Below are 14,940 nucleotides of genomic sequence, written 5' to 3'. Positions count from 1 at the left end.
TTGTGGACACACGCATACTGACTTGACAACCATGTACGGAAGCCCTGCAGCCCCGGGCCGTCTTTCAGGAACTTGCCATGAAGAACATGTCTGCCCCGTTAGGCTTAGCTGTTAGTAGTGGAGACCTGTAGTCAACAAACACACGCAGCCTGTAGTGTGTGTTTGAAAAGGGATAAAGTATTTTGAGAAAAATCCAGCCGGGAAAGCGGGCCGAGGGGTTGGGGCTGGAGGTTGTGATGGTAAGTAAGTAATGTGGTCTGGAAAGACCTTACACTGGGACAAAGGCTCGACCCAGCAGAGCCTCCAGACGTTTCCTTGTGAGACTGAGGGGTCTCGTGTCGCCCCTAGCTTCTGTGGTGAGCAAAGGGGACATGAGTCCGTGAGTGGTCTAGATGTTCTCTCCGTGAGTCTGGGTGAAGCCGGGACCAAACCTCTGCCCGCCTGCCCCCCACCGTTGTGTCTATGCACAGCGTCAGCTGCTTCGTCGTTGGTGGCTCATGAGTTCTCTCCTCTCTCTCGTCTAGGAGCATGCCTTTGAAAGCAGCCAGAAGTATAAAGAAGGCAAATACATCATTGAATTAGCACACATGATCAAGGACAACGGCTGGGACTGATGGAAGAAGTTCCCCCCCACCCAGTATCCACGTGAATGCCATCCAACTGAACATTCTGCCCGAGCGCGAGAGAGTGACTGAACACTTGGTTCTATCCATTTAGGAGCCATCTGGGGCAGCTCCCACCCTGACAACATCTTTCTGGTGACCGGCCTCTAAATCGCTGTCTCTGTCTCTTTGCTTTGTATCTGTCTGTGAGTTGATCCTGGCTTCTCTCACCGTTCTAGTGTTGGCTAAAACAACCACAAAAGGAACAGATGCCCAATGCGTGGCGGCAGCCCACCTTGATAGGGGCCCGGGGCCCATGCAAGAGCTGCCAGATGGCCTCTGGTTGGGTGCACAGTGGCACAGGGATGAGAGGAAGGAGGGATGGGGGAACCTGGCTAGTGGGTAAGTCTGGGGGGTGGGGGCGGCAGAAGGGACAACGGTGTGCTGCTCCTAGAGACCTGCTAATGTAGGCTTGAAATAATCAACTTGTCTAAAAGGACAAAGGAAAAAAAGTACCTCATGGCTGCATTCTCTCTGATCAGAAGCTTTTGTCCTGGACACTGAATGTGCCAGGTTAGCAATGAGCACAGGCAGTGGCCCCATTTCTAACTAGCGATGGGGCGAGACCCTGGTTCTCTTGGGTTGAGTTGGGTCGGGGAAGGTGTTGCCGGCAGCATTCAATAACTGGGCAGAGCCCAGATGGGTTTTAATGACACCGAAGCCTGGGGGTTCTCTTCTTTGCCTCCTCAGCCTCTGTATGTGAGGGGAAAGGGGTTGCCCTTTGCTTAGGGCTCGAGATCCAAAGATCCCAAAGGCTCTGACGAACAAACCAAGTAAAATCGGTAATTTAAGGAGAGCGGGACCCGGCATGGCTCAGCAGTTGGACCCGAAAATGGAACAGTACAGCCAGTTAGCCATTCTGCCTCCCTGGCCCTTATTAAAGAGCCGCGTGGCCCGGAACCCAGGAATGGGGCATGTGGGCAGTGCCTGGCAATCATTAGAGCGGAGGCATTGCAGGTTAGGGGTAGCTTTCTTCGGGTGTGTGTTGGCTTCGGGGGATCAGCAGTTCTTTTGTACAGGGAGTGGGGGGTTTCCCCTCTATTTCCATCCATGTAGACCGTGGGCGGCTTTGTGCCAGTGCTTGCCCAGCACGTGGAATCTTTACGCCCTGAGTTGTTCTCCGTGGACTTGACTGTCTCGTGGGGAGAGAAATCCCCTGTCGAGGTGGCCCAGCAGAGGGCTCACCCTTCCTATTATCCACCCATCCTTCACCTCCCCACCCAAACCTCATGGCAGTGCAACAGTGCAGCGGCGTGCAGCACAAGTCCCTGTAGGGTTACCTCTGCCCAACACTGAGAAGTCTGGCCAGTACAGGGTGCATGGCCTGAGAGCCACTTCAGTGAGTTGATTTCATTTTTCATGCAGAAAATATTATTGTTAATATGTGTATCATCAGCATCTCATTCTCCAAGCAAACTGATCTTTAAGGAAAATTTCCTGTAAAAAGTTGCAGAAGACTAAGTCGACGGAGCCGAGGATCTGTGACGTTGGTTAACTAGGAGGGAAGCAGCCAGCCCAGGAGTTTCTCATTAATGCCCCTGAAGCAGTACCAAACGTCCCCAGGGACGGGGCCTGTGCTGGAAATGCCTTTTGGTGTCTCCGTACTGATTGCAGAGTGGAAGAGCCGGGACAGGCAAGGCGCTGGCCAGCTGGAGGTGGAGGGCAGGCCGGTCCGCAGAATGGATGGTTAGAAAGAACGCAGCGGCGGAGCCCCAGGCCTCTGCTGAACCACAAAAAGGACTCTTAGGAATGGATTCTCCCCACCCCCACCACAAAGACTTATTGCCCAGTTCCTCCTGTGCCTTAGCTGCTCTGGAGATTGAGTGAGTAAGCTGTCCTACCCATTTTGCCGACAGCTAGCCTGAGATTCAAAAGAAGTATTGTGCTTCTGCATCCAGAGTAAAATTTCTCCTGGCTCCCAGGCCCCGAGCTCTCAGCAGAGACCGTTTTCAGTTTGCACATTCCTGAGCTGGCTGCCAACACACATGCCATGGGTTTCCTCCTCTCTCTGCTGAAGGAAGTTGCTTTGTTTATGAATTTTGATTAGCTCCTTTGCTCAAGGGAAGTCCAGACTGTTTAAAAAATTTTTAAATGGAGGTTCAGTGAAGTGACAAATAGATGTCGGGCAAGGGGTGCCCTAGACTTATGAAGTGACCAAGGAGACCAGTGTGGGCTGGAGCCCTGGCCGTCGCAGGATCACACCCCGCTTTGGGTATTACTCAGTCTCAGTTGAGCATCCACGGAAACACGGTGCCATACTTGGTATGAGAGATCTGGTGTTTTCCCGAAATTCCAAGAAAGGAAAATCCATTAGGCTGTCCCCATGTGTCAGTGAAACCAGAAGTGCTCTTTGTAACGTTGGCTCCGTTCATGGCGTGTCTGTCTAGCGCATGTCTCGCAGTACAGGAGAGGCCGCAGCGGAGCAGTGGAGATGCCTCACCTCACGGCCTCAGGCTGCCCATTCTTTAATTTAATTAATTTAGTTCCTCACCAAATTATCAACTCAGAGCATAACCAAAGACCTCACCCATTCACCCAGGTTGGTTCAGGGAATTGGAGTTTGCTGGGCAGAGCGTCAGGAAAACAGGAAAGGGCGAAGCTGCCTTTACTTTAAATGGAGTATGGCCTTGGCCCCAGTGGGTTACATCCAGATCCCCCCCCTCCCCTCTGGCTGCTGGTGGGTTAATTTGTCGTGAATCAGATAATAGCCAAACTTGATGCCACGGGCTCTCAACGAGGCCTGACCAGGTACCGCCCCAGCTCCTGTCACAGTAGCATCATGCAGTCAGTTCGCACTGGTGGACCAGTGTGTGCAAAAGAGGTGTCCCCTTTATAAAAAGATTTCCAAGTGGAGATATATATATATATATATAAAGAAATGGTCACTTGTGAAATATACTTTTGTAAATAATATTTAATTTTTTAAATAATATATTTGGTGCTGTTTTCTCAGATCCCCTGAGAGCACTTTTCGTTTGTAAATTCTGTGGTTTCCGCCGCATTTCTTGTAGTATATTTTAAGGGAAACATTGATCACCGACGTACTTTTATTTTTTAAACGCGTCTGCCTGCATTTCTCCCCAGTGGAACAGACCCTGCGGGGACGTTAGCCACGTGGCCCCAGAATGGGCTAGAAAAACAACTAAATAATGATGTAAACGCAGCAACAACTTTGTTGGGAGAATTTCCAGGTCATTGCAATGTGTGTGTGTGTGCGTGCTTGTACACGCGCACATGCGCACAGATGCTTGGGATTGTGCCCCCTGTTTTCCTTTTTATTGGGGACACTACTGTTTACACCTCAGGCTCATGAGGTTGTCCTCCGCTGGCTGCCTGGCTGTGTTGTTTCTGAGTGGACCAACAGCACAGACGACAAGGTTTTTGTTTTCCTGAGCAGGGAGCTGGTGCAGTGCATCCACCCTTTCTCTCTCTGTGCTCAACTTCCATACGCCGCAGAGGAAATGTGTTGTTAGGAAGATCCAGCAGTCCGATCCGCTTCTCGCTGAGATGTGAGTGTGGTAATCATGTATCCCAGAGTGCCGGTAATTTCAGAAGCCATGTCATGTTAAACTTTTAACTGGTTTGGGTTGAAAGATCATTAATAAAAAAAGACAGCCCTGATAGGTAAACAGCTTCTTTTTGTTTGTTTGTTTTGGTTGGCTTTTTAAGGTTAGATCGCACGGGTTCAGGAAGCGGCTGGGATGAACACAATCCCGGTTCACATTTTATTGACTAGGCTGTGCCCCATACGAGAACCTGTGCTCGTGGTCTAGGTCGAAGAAAGCAATGTTCAGTTTCTCAAGTGAAAATAGTGTCCTGAAATTTACCAATAGTGAAAGGTAAAACCAAGAAGACCCAAGCTCGTCCCGTGTCACCGGCTCCTGTTGCCCCATGTTCTGTATGGCGTCAACCCTCAGACTGTCTTTCGAGACAGAATCCATTGATGCTTGTGTTTACAAATTGTGATGGTTGGGTTCAGGTCGCTTTTTTTTTGTTTTGCATTTTTCAGATCACTCTGCTTCAATAATGAAGATAATTTGTCTTCGACTTGTATTTGTACATAGTGATTCAGTGTCAGAGAAAGTACATGGTTTCTGTCCTATTTGCAATCTGTGTTGGTGCTCATTTGAGAAAATAAAGTTTTCAAATATTAACTCTTCGGAGGACCTGGCTGTCAGCATTGGCTCCGCCTGTTTTATTTACTTTGCTGTTTAACATTTAAAGTGTCTGCCGGAGGTCACCCGGTCTAACCTGGGTCATAGGACTGTCACTTGAAACCCCGATGGCTTATTTTCCAACTGACAGACAAGCCCTTTAATGCTCCCCAAAACAGGCATCTTCTTCACCAGTAAATGCCCTCCTTATTTTAGCAATCAAAACTCCTCCAGTGACTCTTCCCCACTTCTGTTAAGCTCTGTATCCTGCAAGTTTATTCTTACATCAGCGTCTTTTGTGGAGACAGGCTTGCAATGAGTGTGGGGTGGCGGAAGAAGTGCAAGACAAAAGAGAGCGATGCCCCCGGGCAGCCCATGGCATTTCAACCCCCTCTCCGTTGGAAAGCCGGCCAATCGAAAAGGAACACCAAAGAATTGATGCTTTCGAACATGGCTTGATGAAGAATATCGAATAAGCCACGGACTGCCAGAAGATGAAGAAATCTGCCTTTGAAGAAGTCTACCCTTCATCTTAATCACTTTGGACAGGTCAGCAAAACGGAGGAAGATTGTCGGCAAGATGGATGGACGTAGTGACTGCAAAGATGGGCGCCAACCGAGTCTGAGGGCGGTGCAGGGCCGGGCAGCGTTGGCTTCTGCTCTCGGTATGCAGAGCTGTTGCCTAAATGAAAACCATCATCTCCAAGCAATTGGCTGGCCAAGGGAGAAGGATGCCCACCCACAGTTACAATCTTACCATGCATGCTTTCACTAACGTTTGTGTGACAAGTACCTTGAACATCGTTCCCGTGCCATATTACATGCATGGATTACATGTCAAGACAGTATTTGACATACTTACCAGCTGTACCTGACCGCCAACATACAAAGTCAATGAAATTGGATGCAGATACGCTTGGTCCTGGCACAGGTTCGGGATGGGGCTGCCTGTAGACATTGACAACAACAAAGTGCTGCCCTGTCCTGTGTGTGATCCTCACTCACTCACTCACCGTTTGACCCACGTGCTGCCACTCCACCTCACTGAGGATCTCCCACCTCCGTGCTGCCCACCCCCTGGCCGTGTCATCCATCCAGATGTCCTTCGCGATGGGTCCCTCTGGGTGGCGTGTCCAGAGCACGGGGCAGTGTTTGGTTCAGATCCACAGGTTTCCATGCACTTCTTTTCGGAGGCCTTTCTCCCAGGCGGTCATGCTCTGGGACGCGGCTCTGGACTCGGTCCACCATGGAGGACTCTTCTGGCATCTGCAGTGCCAGTGCTTCCAGCATCAAAGCAAAATGCCAGTCGCCACCATGTGACCACGGGGGTGGGAAGGCAGGAATCTTTAACTCCAGGCTCAGTCTCTGCAGGGAAACAAATAGTTGATCAATTCTGACTCACAACGCCCCTCGGGGACAGCAGAGCCACCCCTGGGGCTGTAAAACTTTGAGCAGAAAGTCTTCATTTCCCAAGGAGCAACAGGAGGTTTTGGACGGCGCCTAATTCACAACAAACCATACCTCCAGGCCTCTTTCCTGGGAGGGAAGACAGCTTCCAGATCTCCCATCTCATTTTAGAGTAGTGGCTCCCTCAGTAGTTTTGTCTCCACGGGTTGGATTTTCCTGATCTTTGATTCAGACCCTCACCCGCCTCTGTGGTAGGTGAACGTCCCTAAGTTAACGCCAGGGTGGAAGCAGCTCTGCTACCCAGAGAGCTGGAGGTTTGCAAGTGGAGGCCCCGTATGCATTCCGTGACGGTAGGATGCAACATTCTGCCCCTCTCCCGGCTGCCCATAGAGCTCTGCAATGGAGACGTGGCTCTCTTTTAAAAATATGCTAAACTGGAAGCAAACAGTTTTGAAGCTGTGAAGCATTAACTCTCACCTTTCGGTAGGCAAGCTGAGCATCCTCTCCCGTGGAAGAGAATATGGAACATATGCCCGTGTTCACGAGTCTTCCCCCATCCTGAGGCTGCTTTCTGCGTGTAGTCCAGCTGCTCAGATTGGCATACAGCTCGAAGGACAGTGAAAGGATACAGCCCTCCACACACCTTTCCTCTCCTGATCTCCTGTTCAGATGGCGGCCTCTTGGTCTGGGTCCATGTTCTGCATGGGGTTTCTGGAATTCCCACTCTTCTCAATGTTAACTATAGTTTATGACACACGCAGTTGAACAGAGTTGCATACCCAATAAAACACAACCAAGCCTCTTTCTAGCATTCTCTGCTTTCAGCCAGGACCTGATAGCAGCAGTGATATCCCTCATTCCATGTCTCCTGAATCTGGCTGTTTTACAAGCCTCATTTCTATAAAGTTTCTTGGGTACTGAACCTGCCCATCGACACCACTGAAGACCTGGTGACCTGGTTCCTTAAGAATACAGCCTACAAAGTTGTAGCAAGTATTTCTAATCTTACATGAGGTCACCAAGAGTTGGAATCAATTCAATAGCAACAGATTATCTTATCTCCCCCAAAATAGAAAACCCCTTTCCTGATTCCAACAATTCTTGCTATCTGGCGCAGCCGCCTCGTATTTGTCCCGCAGGGGATTCTCGTCTTCATGTGACCTGTTTGCTTCAGTGGCTGTTCCTGTTGTCAGTTTGCCTTTTGCCTACAAGGAAGGGGGGTGGGAGGTGCAGGATATGGATAGGTGGTAGCCAATCTTAAACCAGAAATCCTTGGGCACACCTCTTCCAAGCATTTACACCCCACAGTGGCACTCTGGGAGATCAGTCTGGGACACCCTGTGTTGGGGTGATTGCCCGCATGACCTAACATGATTTTTGCAATAAGGTGTTCATTTGTGTAATGAGATACTTAGGTCATCCTAGGGATCATCCGCTCCGTGGGAAAGCAGTGACATGCGGATCATTCCCATTTCGTGGATGACAAAACTCCGGCTATGCAGGGTTTTACCGCTAGAGATAGGATCAGGGTGCAGACGCAAGTCTGTGACTTCAAAGCGTATGCTTTTCCCCGTCTCCATGTTCCAAATATCAACCTCCATCCTCCTCCAGCACTTAGTTTTCTGTGGCTTCACGTGACACTTCACAGGTAAATCCGCCCACTTTGGTTTTTAATAAGGGAAGGTTCACGAAAAGTGGAAACAACCTGAATGCCTGTGAACAGAAGAATGGATAAACTGGTGTGTACATAACAATGGACTATTAGCTGTAAAGTCAGATACATGCTACAATATGCCTGAACCTTGAACACATGTGTAATGAAGAACCAAAAGGACAGCTATTGCAGGACGTGACTCAATATCGAGACTAGCCTAATGTTCAGAGACCAGTTGAGTAGAGCTTAGCAGGACAGGAGGGAAGGGAGAAGTCACTTAGGCGCTGGGTTCCCGTGTGCTGGAAAATTTGACAACCGGTAACAGCGATGGTTGTACAACATGACACATGTTAATTGATGGTGCTGAATTGTTCTTGTGAGAAACATTAACTTGGCGAATGTGCAGTATGCATTTTTACAACCACCAAAAAATTAGGGCTCAGGGAATAAAAATTAGAAAATTTATATTAAAGAGCTACAAGAGCCAGTATTCATTCCACAAGCTGGGCTTTTTTTGTTATTTTTAATACTCTCATGAATTACATATGTAATCCTTGGCCCTTTTCATTAGTTCCCACCCACTGCCATTGAGTCCATTCTGACTCACAGTGACCCTACAGGACCAAATTAAACTGCACCATAAGGTTTCTGAGGCTCGGAATCTTCGGGGGAGTAGATAGCCTCACTGTTCTCCTATAGAGCAGCTACTAGGTTTAAACCACCGACCTTCTGGTTAGCAGCCCAACGCTTGCTTCACTGCCCCACTGGATCTCCTTTCCATTGACAGCAGATGCTTCACAAATGCTGGACCGACATTAAATTAGTGTGGCAGTGAAGACAGCAGCTTGTTTTCATCGTATTTAAGACATTCGATGCTGAAAAGCGAAGCGTGTGACATGTTTCCTACCTAAATGATTACACCATTTTCAATCAATTTATTATTTGCAATTTTCACAAGCATCTTTTTATTTTTACATTGTGTAAGAGACGAGCCCAGGAGCAGGGAGTCAGCAGTCTTCCGTGCAGAGGGAGGACAAAATGCTTTCGCTTGGCCCCCCTCTGCCGGCCAGGACCCTCCTCACAGCGGACCCTCACAGCAGCTGCTTTCTAACAACAATGGTGTATGTCCTTGAGCAGCGCACAGGGCAGACCTGGAAAGCAGAGCCTGGGCTCAAATATTGGCTTCATACATAATGTATACACTCGTGCAGAAGCTGAGTTTTTCAGCACATTTTAAATAGTTTGGTGGTAAAATTGGGTGCCTTGGCTGATATTCAGGTTGGCTTATACTTGAGTATCTACAGTGTGTGTGTGTGTGTGTATAATATATATCTATGTATATAGATATATTTGATTTAACCCAGGGCCTGGCACATGGTAAGGAGTCAATATTAATCAGATTAATTAGATTTCACAAATCCATTTAAAATTGGGAATGAGGACTATTTGTTCTTTCTGTGGATTATTGTAGTATTCACAACAACCTTCTGATGTGAACACTGCCCGTTTGGGAGCACTTTCCCCGTAAGCATAAATAACAGGACCAACTGAAGTGAGGAGCTGTGTGTTTAGCTCTCATTCTGATTTTAAAACGCATGTCCTACCTGCTGGTTCAACTCACTATTCAGGAAACGGTGATGTCTGTCATACAAGAGCCTTCCTGCAGATCTGACACATCCAAGTGCTGTGGCTATTTCATTCTCTTATATTTTCTTCTGTCGCCCCCCCCCCCCCCCCGCTAAGATGGAAACCCTGACTTCTCAAACATTTGCTACATGGAGCTTAGACCTGAGTTGTGCTACACCTTCAGTCCACAGGGTTCCGGGTGCTGATTACAGTGCTATGATTTTACATCTTGGCAGGGGGTTGGGGTGATGGGGGGGGCAGCAGTTACTTTCAGTTGTTCAGACTGATTAAAGAGATAAAATTCCAAAAGCCCGCTCACGTAGAAACAGGTAACGTTCCTGAACACCTGTCACATGTTGCTGGGGTCCAACATGAGCTCCCCAAGGTTAGCTCGGAGCAGCAAAGGGTAGTGCAGCGGGTCATGCCACGTGAGTGTATTTCTCTTCCCCCAGTGATCTGGGGTCATTTAATGAGAAGTTGGAATTGAATTTTTCAAAACAGTAAATTATTTGAGAGTTAGGAGAGAATGATGGGGGAACATTTATTTTGAATAGAAATAATTGGAAAGGTTTACCCCACGCTCATGAGGTCATCAATGAGCAGGGTCAAGTGCAGAGAAAATGTTGCCTTTGGAGCTGCACGGGGTGGTTTGAAGCCTGACTGCCAGGCAGCTAGTCTGCACACCGAGGAAGTTGCTGCAGTTCTCAGGATTGTGTGCAATACGTGCTTGGAGAATTCGTGAAATAAGCCATGAAGTGCCGAAGACAGTGCTCCACACAAGTAGACCTTAGCCCGTGCTACTTGTTCTCCTTGTTGGACGATTGGAACTCACTGGGATGGGCGCCATGCCTAACCTCATCGCGTCCACTCTGGGTAAGCAGCAGGATGGAACTTGAATTCGGGTACCTGGGCAGTCAGCCTAGCAAGTACTTCCCTGCAGTACTTGGCTTGCTTCTGGTTTTACTCTTAGAGGAGAGTGTGTTGTCTGTGGAAGGAAAAAGGGATGGCATCAACTAGAAAAACAACCTTCACCTTAGGATCGTGTTTGAGATTTTGATGGTACCATCTCCAGTGGTCTTCAGTCAAGCTAAACTTGCTCACTGCACTCCAGCCTGTGTGTGGGCCCAGTGGTGGAGCGGACATCGACAACCCTGAGACACCCCTCCTGGCTGCTGTCAGCTCTGAGTGGTTTCAGAATGAGCAACCAAGCAGTCGAGTCAAGGATGTTTTATTTAAGGCTTTAATGTTGGACTCTCTTGGGGAAATTTTTGGTTTCCTATTCCCAGAAGCAGGAGTGCTTCCACAAAACTTTCTTGAAATTTAGTACTGTGTATGCTTGTTTGTTTTCCTCCCTGCCACATCCTCTGAGTCACCTGAACAGAGTTAAAACACCCCTTCACCAAGGGAACGGACACTTGGAGCTGTTGTCCATTGGGCGGGTATTTTCTGTACAGAGCCGGCACGTTGCTGAAAATTGGGACCAAAGGTTGACAATGCTGCTGACACAATCCTGTGCCAAACACGCCAACTTTACTCCCCGGACCGCTGCTGATGAGACAGAGCCTTGCTTTCCCTTTGTCCGGGCCCCAGCCCTTATTTCAACAGCAATTGGAAGTACAGCACCCACATCTCCTGGAGGCACGCAGGCTTGAAGTTGTTTCCATAGTGACAGATACCCAAGGCTCAGGTTCCATTTCGTTTTAGATCTCAATGATATTATAAAAGAAATCATTTACCAGCATGAATGCTGGCAGCCATCTGAGAGGACAGAGAATGGAAATGACTGACCTTCTGGGGCGCTAGCTGCAGGATGGCCCTCTGTGAATTGTTTTTAACAGGGTGAGGTGGGCAGTGTTAGGTAGCCAAGATCAGAGTCCCACTGAGAAAACGAGTTTGGATCTGTGTGTCCAATGCAGCCGAGAGTCCATCTTGCCTTGGGCAGACCCAGGCCTCATCTGAGGTAGACTTGCCTACCGAAAACGGCGAGGTAAGGGAGGCATCTCTCGGCATGAGAAGGCTCCCAAAGAACTTGCTGCCAGTAGGCTGGAGACCATCAGGCACATGGATGCTAAATCCAAGAGTCAGTTAAATCCTGGAGTCAGGTTCATGGAGCCCTGGTGGGGTCATGGTTAAAGTGTTGGGCTGTGATCCACATGCCTGGCAGTTTGAAGCCACCAGCAGGCTTCTGGGCTTTCTACTCCGGTAAACACAGTTACAGTCTCTGAAACTAACAGGGGCTCACTCTGAGTCAACATTGCTTTGATGGCAATGAGTTGTTTGTTTGTTTGTTTGTTATCTCACTTATCTCTGAGATAAGGCACATAGAACATCCAGACAGAGTGAGCACATGATTGGTGTGTCAGTCTGGGTACGTTAGAGAAACCAATCCACAGAAACTCATATGTATAAGAGAGAATTTTATATAAAAGGTAAGTGTACAGTAAGAAAACATCCTAACCCAGTGCTGCCCAAGCCCATAAGTCCAATATTAACCCATATGTCTGACCCTGATCTACAGAGTCCTCCTCAATCTCACGAAACACATGCAATGATGCCGACTGCAGGAGGATAGCCGAATCAGTGAGTGTGTAAGTATCGCAGTGCAGGCAGGGATCCGCACACGGTTGCATTGGGGCAGGTCCATGCGGCTTCTTCTTGGGGATGTCTTGCAGGAAGTGAGCCTTGCCAGCTGAAGCAGGGAACTGGTTAAGGCAGCTGCACCCTGGTCCAACCATCAGAAAGCAAGAGCCGAGAAATAGAAAGGCGAGGCTCACTGAGTCATTTATCCCTCCGCCCTTCAATTAACCCACATGTGTTTATTGGCCAGGTTGGCACAATAAGCCTTAACTCTCTCTGTTGGCAACACAGAAGTATTCATCATTATGTCTGGGATTTCTGTTCTTCTCAAGGCTAGTCATAGTTTGTTACGGTCCACACAGTCGAATGTCTTAGCCTAGTCAATAAAACATAAGTAAACATCTTGCTGGTATATTTTGCTTTCAGCCAAGGTCCATTTGATTTCAGCAATGATGAATCTTTCCCCACATCCTCTCCTGAATCTGGCCTGAACTTCTGACAATTCCCTATTAATGAAATAGTGCAATCACTGTTGGATAATCTTCAGTCAAATTTTACTTTCATGTGCTGTTAATGATATTGTTCTATAATGTGAGCATTACTGTTGGTAGAGTTCTTCAATTTTCTCTTATGTAGCTTTAGTGGTTGCTGCATAAATTTGCATAATAATTGTATTGACTGAATTCCCTTGAATGAGGAGAGACAGCATTGTGCTTCGAGGCAGATCTTTAAACGTCCTTTCTGGCAACGAATGCAGTGCCATTCCTCTTGATGGTGTCATTCCCAGCAAGGTAGACCAAGTGATTTTAAAATTCAAATGGCAGATACAAGTTCATTTCAGCTCACCAATACCTACGATATCGATCCTTATGTGTTCCGCTTCATTTTTGACAACTCCCAATATTTGTAGTTTCATACTTTGCATATTCCAAGTTCGGATTATTAATAGACTTGTACGGTGGTTTCTTTCATTCTGCGTTGTCCCCATAAGCACCTGAAGGTCCTGAAAGGCTTCCCTCCCCAGGTTTCACTCTCTCCCCATCATGATGGTCAGCTTTACTTTGAGAAGCCTGCAGCTCCGACCTGAGGGACCCATCCTCTGGCATGATGTCTGACTGTGTGAGTCTGGGGACTTTAGAGAAGTCCACAGAAACTCATATGTATAAGAGAGAGTTTTATGTAAAGGTTAAGTGCACATCAAGAAAACATCCCAACGCAGTGCTGCCCAAGCCCACAAGTCCAACATGAGCCCATATGTCTGACAACAATCCACAAAGTCCTCTTCCATCTCACAAAACACATGCAATGACGCTGACTGCAGGAGGAAAACTGAATCAGTGAATGTGTAAGCATCTTAGCACTGGCAGGGGTCTCCACACGGGTGCTCCAGCACCCAGAGCTGCATCGGGGTAGGTCCATGTGGCTTCTTCTTAGGGATGTCTCACAGGAAGTGAGCCTTGCCAGCTGAAGCAGGGAACTGGCTAAGGCAGCTGCACCCTGGTCTGACCATCAGAGAGCAAGAGACCCGAGAACCAGAAAGGCGAGGCTCCACTGAGCCATTTATTCCTCCACCCTTCAATTAACCCCACATGTGTTTATCGGCCAGGTTGGCACAATGAACTTTAACTATCTCCCTGGAAATGTCGTGCTTCTATTCCTTAGGCCTTGAGGCTATGCATAAGGTTTTCAGTGACTAATTCCTCTGACGTGGACAGTATCCTTCTCTAGTCTTGTCTTAGTCTGGGAGCTCCACTGAAATCGGTTGCCTCTCAGATGGCTGCTCATAGGCTTCAGAGTGCTCAGTTGCGGTCCACCAGACTAAGATGTGAAGCATTGTCTGTGTGGACGTGCCAGTTGCTATGAAGGTGCCCTGAGGCTAGGGTCCTAATCCCTCAGGCCTACCCGTCACTTTTGTTCCTCTGCAATGGGCATCCCTCGGTCCTCTGCATGGGATGCTACTACATGCCTGGATATAGTTATGGCACATGTCAATACATATGCAGAACTACCCCCTGCCAAACATATATGTTCACATGGCGCTCCCATGGATCCTCCCATGCCTGTTCCGCATACACATCCAGCCACGTAACCTCTCATAAATTATTGTTTGCTATTACTGTTAGTGCTGGGCTGTGTGTGTAATTTGCCTTGGTTGCCTTTTACTCTGGTTTACACCCCAGGCCCTGCCTCGGTCCTGTTCTGCTGACCTCGCGCTTAGTGTGCATGCTTTTCTCGTCACTCGTTAAACATGTCTCCTATCTAGTTCGTGATTCCGCCCCCTCTCCTTCCCATCCCTGTTAGCCATCGGGAATAGCTCTTTCTGTGCGTAAACGCTTTCTTGACTCTATAATGGTGGCCTCATCCAATATTTGCCCTCTTGTGATTGACTTACTTCACTTAGCATGATGTCATGTCTTCCAGGTTCATGCGGGGTGTGAGACGTTAGGTGGACTCATGGTTATGCTTTGAGGTTGCATAGTATCTCACTGTGTGTGGGTACGGCCCTTCGTTTCTCTCGTGATCGCTGACGGACACTTAGGTGGTTTCCATCTTTTTGCTCTTGGGAGTGATGTGTACAAACATGTACACATATCGATTCATGTCACCATTCTTATTTCTCGAGGATATGTACTCAGTAACGGGAGTGCCGGATTAAACGGTACTTCCATTTCTAACTTTTAAAAGGGCGGCACACCATTTTCACGGTGGTCAGCTCATTCTCGAAGACCATCAGTAATATGCAAACGTGAGAAACTCACCATCACTGGTTGATTCTGTTTTTAAGTCCTTGCTATTATTGCAGAGTGAGATGCTCTCTCCCTTGTTTTGGTTTGCATCTCTCTCACGGCTAATGAGCCTG

General features: G+C 48.1%; 1 protein-coding gene across 1 annotated transcript in view; it reads left to right on the top strand.

The window, feature by feature from the left end:
* YPEL2 (yippee like 2) overlaps positions 1–4,777 on the top strand; it is a 60,489-nt gene extending 55,712 nt beyond the window's left edge. Inside the window, exon 5 of the mRNA XM_075561510.1 lies at positions 525–4,777. Within this exon, the coding sequence (XP_075417625.1) occupies positions 525–614 (90 nt within the window). The 3' untranslated portion in view covers positions 615–4,777. The remainder of the gene's footprint in view (positions 1–524) is intronic.
* The last annotated feature ends 10,163 nt before the right edge of the window (positions 4,778–14,940 follow it).

The sequence above is a fragment of the Tenrec ecaudatus genome, chromosome 10 (assembly GCF_050624435.1).
Source record: "Tenrec ecaudatus isolate mTenEca1 chromosome 10, mTenEca1.hap1, whole genome shotgun sequence".
NCBI classification, from domain to species: Eukaryota; Metazoa; Chordata; class Mammalia; order Afrosoricida; family Tenrecidae; genus Tenrec; species Tenrec ecaudatus.
This window is presented reverse-complemented; position numbering and strand designations above follow the sequence as displayed.